We start from the raw sequence: 9,359 nt of genomic DNA, 5'->3' as shown, positions 1-9,359 counted from the left end.
AACAGCCAAGGAGGCCACACCTCAATTGTAGGGAGAGTACTGGGGGCACCATGCAGTGATTTCTCTGAGTTGAGAAATTCAATGGGCAGTAAAGAAAGTGGCCCGTCTTGGATGAGGATACTTGAAGGTGTCAGCTTCCAGCAATTTTGTGGGTGGAATCTCAAAGCAAAGATTTTCTTTATTGTTTTTTCTATGCATTCAAACTTTGATTGTAGCATCCACGCCCAACTGCTGTAGAAGCTGGGGACACACGGTTTCTGAAGTTGACATTGTTACAGCACTCAATGAGCAGAAATGTTACCCAGGATGTGAATGGACAGCGAAGGATTTATCTATCCTGTGGTTCAAACTTTAGGTTAAAAGACTGACGATATTCTATTTAAAAGATGGGGAAATAAGCTAAAGACACCTCAGGCAGATAAAGAAGAAATAAACAGCATGGTTATGAAATACGGATGCTTTTTTTTTTTTTTTTGCGGTACGCGGGCCTCTCACTGTTGTGGCCTCTCCCGTTGCGGAGCACAGGCTCCGGACGCGCAGGCTCAGCAGCCATGGCGCACGGGCCCAGCCACTCCGCAGCATGTGGGATCTTCCCGGACCGGGGCACGAACCCATGTCCTGCATCGGCAGGCGGACTCTCAACCACTGCGCCACAAGGGAAGCCCTAGGGATGCTTTTTATGGGAATAATCAAATCACCTCAGGAGCAAGAATCCACACTCAAACCACATTTCCCTGCATCCAGGCCTGATAACAAACCAGCAGGCAAAGCATAAGCAAATCCTGCAGATAGGAAAATGGGAAAGTCAAAAATAAGCCCAGAAAAATTTGCATCCAGAGGGAGATATTTTCTTGTGTGAAACACTAGTGGGGCCAGGAATCTGGTCCCTACCTGGAAATTGTTGCAGAGATTCTGAGTCTGTGCCCAGGAAGTTTCTTTGGAATAGAAGGATGATAACCATCCAACTCTGTCTTCTTCATGATCATCTATATGCTCAAGCTCTTGACAATAATTATGCAGAGCAGCTTAACTGTTGTAGTGCTGGGCACAGAGTGGGTAAGTTTCCAAAGGCTGTCACCTGTGGAAATGATTCTCACCGGCCTGGGTGTCTGCTGCTTCTGTCAACTGTGGTCATCAATGCTGTACAACTTTTGCTCCCACTTCTACCCTAGTTACGAATTTTGGTACTTCAGTATCGTCTGGGAATTTACTAACATTCTTTCATTCTGGTTGACCAGCATGTTTGCTGTCTTCTACTGTGTCAAAGTCTCCTCCTTCAGCCACCCCATCTTCTGGCTGAAGTGGAGAATTGTGAGGTTGGTTCCTTGGCTGTTGCTGGGTTCTCTGCTGATTTCTTGTGTGTCTATCATCTTTGCAGCTGTTGGGCATTACAGCAAGATTCAACTAATCTCCATGAGGCATTTCCCTAGAAACAGCACCATGACTGAGAGACTTGAGATATTCCTGTGGGATTCTTCCATGTGTCACAAGTGGTTGTGTTGATTATTCCTTTCCTCCTGTTCCTGGCCTCCACCGTCTTGCTCATGGCCTTATTATTCCAACACCTGAGGCAGATGAAAGATCATCACACCAGCCACTCTCCAGCCTGGAAGCTCACTCTACTGCCCTGAGGTCTCCTGCTGTCTTCCTCATTTTCTTCACCTCTTATTTTCTGACCCTACTAATCTCCATGTGGGGTGTCCTTTTTAATAAGGGGTCCTGGTTCTGGGCCTGGGAAGCCGTCATCTGTGCTCTGGTCTCTATTCATTTGACTTCACGGATGCTGAGCAGCCCTAAACTGAAAAGAGTTTTAAAGGTAAAGTGCTGGGACCTAGAGGCTGCCTGAGGCACAGGGGACAAGAAGACCCCTGGGCAAATGGGTGTTTGCACTGATACAACTAATATCAATAACCTAACCTGCAGGACTCTTGACAATCCCGTGTGATGGTGACGCACCATAAATGCAAGCCTCAATCTCTTCCCCTACAGCCATCTATCTCCAAACAAGCAATCCCTTCTCTATTCTATGCCACTCCTTTCTTTTCCTTTCCACAGTCCCCAGGTTGGCCCCAACTTTCTCATGACATCTCCATCTCTCCTTAGTCCTCTCTACCTCTGAAATCTTTCTCCCAGTATATTCAACACAAGAGACCCAAAGTCACGGTATCTGCATTTTGTTTTTATTTGACCCATTCCATGACTGCCAATTCTTCATACTAATATGAATCCCTTCCCCACAAGAATTTATTGCCCACATCCTGGATGTTCTCCATGCTAAGCCCTTGATTTACTTTCCATATTTTAGTCAAGAAAAGATCTTGTATCTCTCTCCATTGCTTCTGTACTTTTATTCAATAATATGATTTTCCTTATTTGTGTCTCTTCCAAATACTGTGCCTTTATGCTTTTAATATTCAAGTCAAATTTTTAACTCTTCTTTTTCTTGCCAAGACATTACTTCCCCCAGAATAGCAGATGACTTACCCAATCCAGGGTCATCCTGGAACCTCTTCAAATATTGGCAATTTAATTTGACCAACTGCACACAGTTTCCATTGGTTGGATTCTTGCCTCTTCATGGTACCACAAGTTGGAATGGACTTTCTAGAAATATTCCCAGATTGAGGCTTAGCTCATTCTCTTCCATACATAACCCAGATATCAGCTGGGAACTCCTCTTTGTAAAATCTGAGTGACATTGGCTTAAGTTTTCTGTAATTTTCTATTCTGTGTTCTCTGACAATCCAAAGTCCTTCCCAAATGGACAAGAATATAGGAACCACACAGGAATCGAATTAAAATCACGTACAGGACTTTCCTGTTCTTTAGAAGTCCTTTCAACCTCCCAATACTCTTTTCCTTATAGGGCTGAGTCCTACCTTATCCCCATGGCATCTCTCTCCTTATTTCTCTCCTCTTCACCCTCACCCACTAGCAACAAAGTGTCTTAGTAATTGCCAACCTCTGGACCTTTGAGTCTCAGCTTCCATCTGTTCCAGGCACTTGTCAAGGTATTTTTCCTAAGGACAGCTTCATCTCTTAAAGCATTCTGATGCCAGAGTTTATGAATATAATTGTTTTCACCTTTTATATATATGGGGCATGTCTGATGAACTGAACTTCTGGTTCTGCCACGAGAAGGCTCAAACACCTCCCGAGGAAAAAACCATCCTACAAGAAAAAGAATGCAGGTATCTCAAGTTTTGACCACAAAAGAAAGCTTAGTCCTGGAAAGGAATAGAAATTCTGATCTGGTCTTGGGTCTATCACTCTGACTTGTCTCCCAGTCAAGTCATCCCTTGAATTCATATTTGAAACTGAGGGTGTGAAGTATACGTACAAACTGAAAAAACTTTTTCCAAAGACTCTGTTCCATTTGATATATCTCAGCAGCATTTCTACTGTTACATAGAAAGGGGAGTAAAGTGTATTTTCCCACTTCACAGTAGCACCCCATGCAGCCTTAGCATTTCCCAAGCTCCAATGGTTCAACTGGAGTAGAAGGTGGGACAGAGCCTGGTGAATGCAGTAATGTCTGGGGAGCAGAGTCATAACCAGATGAAATGGGACTGGGTAAATAAAGGAAAATAAAACATAGATAACAACCTTGTGTTATCTGACGAGATAATCCCAGGAATGCTTAGGAAGCTGGTGGGATGGCAGGTTGCAAGAGTTTGGGAGCCTACCAGAATAGGTGAGACAAAAAAGCAACTGAAATTTGAATTATTGCTATTGGTCATTTGTATCCACATATTGCATGTTCTAAAAATCTCAGAAAGCTGAAAGAAACAGAAACTGTGTTCCACACATATGTGTAAATAGAGAAGAGAGTCAAAAGAAAAACCTTCCCCCTCTGCTCCCAACTATCAAATACACAGATACTCTTCCAGAAGTTGTTAAATATTTTTAATACTCTCGCTGTCTTATTTTGAGTAAGGTGCAATGGAAAAGGTATCCAGGAAGGATATGCATGAGGTAGGGATGTTAGAGCCAGTGGAAGGTATCCAGAACTTAATAAAATAAAATGTAGAAACAGAAATAATAACTGCCTCTTATCATTGTGGTATCTAATAGTTCACAAAGAGCTTCCACGTACATTTAATCATTTTCAACTGGACAGGTTAGGTCATGATCATCCAATCCTGGGAAACAGACCGACAAAAGTCATATGAATTACCTAAGTTCCTACTGTTTGTTAATACCAGACCTAAGAAGCAAAGGAAAAGGAAAGGAAACGAAGAGATAAATTTTAAAGAAGTGAAGAGTTTTTTTTGTTTTGGTTTGGTTTGGTTTTTTAGATTATACATCTTTTTTTATTAAAGTGTGTTGATTCAATCTCAAGTGTTTTCAAATGGATGCGTTTGTGGCCCAGGAAATTGCCTTTTGTAACTTATGGCCTGCATAAGCAAAGTCAAATATGGTATTACACACTAGTGTAGGGAAAATAATTATTAAAATAGTGGTTATGCACTCACAAGTTTGTTGTAGGTAGACAGAATTATCAAAAACCCAGATGCTTATAAAAAAGTTTGCATTATTTAGAATTTCTTCCTTAGGGATCAAAGCAGTTGCTTTCTGGAACTACATTTTTCAGAACTGCTCAAAGCACCTCATCTAGATGAGTGTTTTTTAAAAATACATATAAAAAGTCTACCATGAGACTTCAAACATCACATATTTCACCTTTTATAGGCTTTTTATCATGTATCCCTCCCTTTAAAGTCCTTCAGAATAAAATAAACCCTCACATTCCATTAGGAAAAAATGGAAACATTCATGGTCTGAAAATTTTCTGCATTCCCCCAAATCTTGGGTACTATGTGCAATTTCCTCATATACAAGTTTTGAGGAAACCCCTGATCATCTGTTATTGAATATTCAGCTAATGGACATGCCATGGAAAGTTGACATTAAAAGTAGTAAACAGATTAAAATCTATTCCATAAAATAAAAATGTTCTATGATTAGAAGTGAAAAGTTTTAATTTGGATTAAATTAAATCTGTTAGGATTTAAAAGGAAGATACTTTAGAAAGAATAACAGAGATGTTTGGGCTAAGAACAAGGAAATTCTTTTGAGAGCTTGAGTTAGCTAGATATGAGATTCAGGCACCAAGGGCCTAAATACCTGTATTGTCCAACTTGTAAGCAGTCTACCCTATATAACTCTCATTATTCATAACATCTATTGAGATGATCATTTGAATTTTATCTTTCATTCTATTCATATTGTGTATCACATTTATTGATTTGTGCATGTTGAATCATCCTTGCATCCCAGGGATAAAGTCCTCTTCTTGATTGTGGTGTATGATTCATTTAATGTACTGATGAACTTGATTTGCTTGTATTTTGTTGAGGATTTTTACATCTATGTTCATCAGTGTTCTTGTCTAGCTTTGGTATCAGGGTAAGCTGGTTTCATAAAATTAATTTGAAAGTGTTCCCTCCTCTTCAATTTTTGGAAGAGTTCAAGAAGGATTATTGTTAATTCTTCTTTAAATGTTTGGTAAAATTCACTAGTAAAATCATCTGGTCTTGGGCTTTTTTTGTTAAGAGGTTTTTGATTACCGATTCAATCTTCTTAATCATTGTTGATCTGTTTATATTTTCTATTTCTTCACGATTCAGTCTTAGATACTTTGTTTCTAGGAATTTATCCATTTCTTCTAGGTTACCTAATTTTTGGCATGTAATTGTTCACAGTAGTCTCTTATGATCTATGTATTTCTGTGGTGTCAGTTATGTCTCCTCTTTCATTTCTGATTTTATTTGTGTCTTCTTTTTTCCTCAGGTTTGTCCATTTTATCTTTTAAAAAGCAGATAACAGTTTCACTGACCTTTTATCTTTCTAGTCTCTATTTCATTTATTTCCATGCTGATCTTTGTTATGACCTTCTTTCTGCTTACTTTCAGCTTAGTTTGTTCTTTTGTTTCTAGTTCTTTGAAGTGTAAAGTTATGTTGTTTATTTGACATCTTTCTCTTAACATATACATTTATCACTATGAACTTCCCTTTATGAACTGCTGCTGCAGCATCCCATAGGTTTTGGTTATTGTGTTTTCATTTTCATTTATTTTGAGATATATTTAAATTTCTCTTTCGATTCCTTCTTTGACCCATTGGTTGTTCAGGAGTATGTTGTTTAGTTCCCTCATGCTTCTAAATTTTCCAGCTTTCCTCTTGTTGATTTATAGTTTCATACTATAAATCAAAAGGGAACTATTTGTAGAAACCTGTGGAATCTATAATACCCACAAGAGGTGGCAAATGATGGTCTCTAGAACATGTCTGAAGGCAGAAGTTGGAGAAAAACTTGTTTCTTTGGAGCTCAGTCTATTCAATAAAATTTTTACAGGAGATGTAAAAGTCAGTAAGATGTTAAATGTGCCTACATTTTCTCTGAGATTGCCTGTCAGGCACTGTGCATTACATTCTCCTTATAAATAGACCCTGAGATAAATTCCTTTCCCAGAAGGAACCAAACCAAAGGCCAAGGTAAAGGTTTACCTCTGATGATCCTTAGTCTTCCTGCCACCACAAACTTCACAATTCCCTCTACTTGAATCCAGACAGAGTAGCCTTAAAGTTTGGACTTGATCACAATAACTTTCAGTGTCTGGTAAATCTTGAGCAGAACATTGAGTTCTGCTCTTTTTCCTGTTTTGGTATTTGTGTTTATATTTTGTTAATCGCGTTACTGTTCTTGTGTTAATGGCCCTCACTGTTCTTGTATTTGTATTGTAAACTATGGCAAGTTCTTTCCAAAATTGGTCTTGCTAAAGATAAAGAGCCAAAAGAGAGAGAAAGGCTACCAAGGATAATAGTATGAGTAGTATTGTAGCAAAAAAGCAATCACAGCACACCTGCAATTGTAAACCTTTTAAAAAAATTATCCAGACTTACTTTAATTCCAGAAATGCATATTAAAGGAGAGATTTGGGGGAACTCTTTCTTATAAAGCCTAGAGGAGCATCTATAGTATATTTTACAATCAGTATAAAATAACTTATTCCTGTGGCTATTCATAATGTCAAAATGCTTCCTAATAAGAGGGGGAAAGGCATCTTCTTTGATTTTTCTAGACAGAGTTTTTAAATAGAATCTTTGAGACTCATTCACCATCTTTTAGCCATGTCTCAAACTCCCCAAACATTTCTTTAAGATGATGTTCTATTTTTAATAAAACTTACAAAATTGATCCTAAGTGTGAATTGACTTTTTGCTAGTTTTGGTGGCAAAGATATAGTTGTATTAACTATATTGCAGTGCCAAGTTTCTTCAAATAATTTTTTTAGATAGAATATATCAAAAATGACAGGTCACACTGGTTAGAGTATGTAAATTCTAACCTATATCATGACTGAAGTTTTTCTTTAAATTTTAAACTAAATGCTAGATTTTTAAAAATTAACTTTTATTAAAATATGCTAGCTGTAAGTAACTCAAACACAGCCAAGATACAGTCAAAATGACTGGGAATAATCACTTGCATTTGCAGGAAAAAAACAGATCTTAAAATTTAAGTTTAAAATTAGAGGGAAGATAAATTTCACAAGCCTTCATTCTTAAAGTCTAAAGACAGACTGTGTAGGTAGATATTTCTTGAGAATATTGGCAGACTGGTGTTGTCAGTATTTGATGGTTTGAATGAGACCCACTCCAAGAATTTGGAAATAAGATTGTCTTCTGAAGGGTAAATCAAGAAATCAACTTTTCTCCCTACCTCTGCTCTAAATGTAGTAACCTAAGAATTAATCAGAAAAAGGGTGGGTAGAACGTACTCCTATCAAATCTCAAGATGTATGTCTAGACAGAGTCCAGATTGTAACATATTACACAGAGAGGTAAAACATGTCTTAAAATAAACTAATAAACACACACACAAAAAGGTAAGAAATTTGAATTTCATGATGTTCATCCAGGTCTGCCCATGGTAGGGGGACGTTTTGGCCAACCAACTTGAAGCTTTCTAGTCCTATTGACAAGTCCTTCAAGCTATTATCTGAGAGGTTTGTCACAAGGTCATACAAATCCCTCCAGTTTTTGCTCTATATTCTCTCACTCACTCATTATGATTTAGCATTTCATGTTATGATAGTCTATAACCATGCCTCTAAGTAGACATAAAAAGAAAATTCCTAGGTCCTAAAATGTGGGTACAAGAAAGAGGAGAATCCATGACATACATGAGTATAGCATGGCAAGACTTCAGGACAGATCCTGGATATTAGGACAAGTGTCTGATACCCCACACTGACTGCTCTGCCACCTTTACCAGCACCCTGAGAGCATCCCCTGAGAAACAGAAGAGAGACTCTGCAAAGCTATTGTGCAGAGTTATCATCACGTTTTTGATACTTGATAAATATTAACATATTGGCTTCTATGAGGTTCATTTCTGCCATCTTTTTACTCAGTCCCAGTTTTCTTTACCCATACTTAAGATCATATATTATAGCTTGTGTTTAGGCAGAAATTTCCCTGACATCTTGACTGTTTAATTACCATGCATGCATATGCCCACCTCAGTATCATTTGTCTTCATGTCAGTTTCAGTAGTATGAGTCTTTTTTTCTTTTTTTTTAATTGAAGTATAGTTGATTTACAATGTTGTATTAGTTTCAGGTGTACAGCACAGTGTCTCATATATATATATATATATATATATATACACACACACACACATATACATAATGAGTGTGTAGTTCCCCGTTCTGTACAGTAGGTCTTTGTTGGTTATCTATTTTATATATTGTAGTGTGTATATGTTAATCCCAACCTCCTAATTTATCGTTTCCCCCCTTTCCCCTTTGTTAACCATAAGTTTGTTTTCTATGTCTGTCTCTCTCTGTTTTATAAATAAATTCAATTATATCTTTTTTTTTTTTTAAGATTCCACATTAAAAAAAAAAAAAGATTCCACATAAGTGATACGATATGACATCTGTCTTTCTCTGTCCGGTTTACTTCACTTAGTATGATAATCTCTAGGTCCATTCACGTTGCTGCAAATGGCATTATTTCATTCTTTTTAATGCCTGAGCAATATTCCATTGTATATATGTACCACAACTTCTTTATCCACTCATCTGTCAATGGACAGTTAGGTTGCTTCCATGTCTTGTAAATAGTGCTGCTATGAACACTGGGGTGCATGTATCTTTTCAAATTACAGTTTTCTCCAGATATATGCCCAGAAGCAGGGTTGTAGGATCATATGGTAACAGTATGAGTCCATTTCTTAACCTGACTACCTCAGAAAACTGACAGGGATGGGTCTCTGGACACACAAAGTTAAGGAGCAGAACCTAGAATGTGGTAACCTCACTGAGATATTATTTTGAGAATAATCCTGC

At 37.8% G+C, this 9,359-nt stretch overlaps 1 protein-coding gene across 1 annotated transcript; it reads left to right on the top strand.

Moving 5' to 3' along the window:
- Positions 1–929: 929 nt before the first annotated feature.
- On the top strand, positions 930–1,846 carry TAS2R16 (taste 2 receptor member 16; the record flags this gene model as incomplete). The annotated part of the gene is given in 4 exon segments (XM_082846215.1): positions 930–964; positions 966–1,477; positions 1,480–1,590; positions 1,593–1,846. Coding segments are annotated over 4 exon segments (891 nt in total). The 5' UTR covers positions 930–950.
- Between the last annotated feature and the right edge of the window lie 7,513 nt (positions 1,847–9,359).

Source organism: Leucopleurus acutus, assembly GCF_964270905.1.
Source record: "Leucopleurus acutus genome assembly, chromosome: 9".
Taxonomy (NCBI): Eukaryota; Metazoa; Chordata; class Mammalia; order Artiodactyla; family Delphinidae; genus Leucopleurus; species Leucopleurus acutus.
The sequence above is the reverse complement of the archived record's forward strand: the minus strand, read 5'-3'. Positions and strand labels throughout refer to the sequence as shown.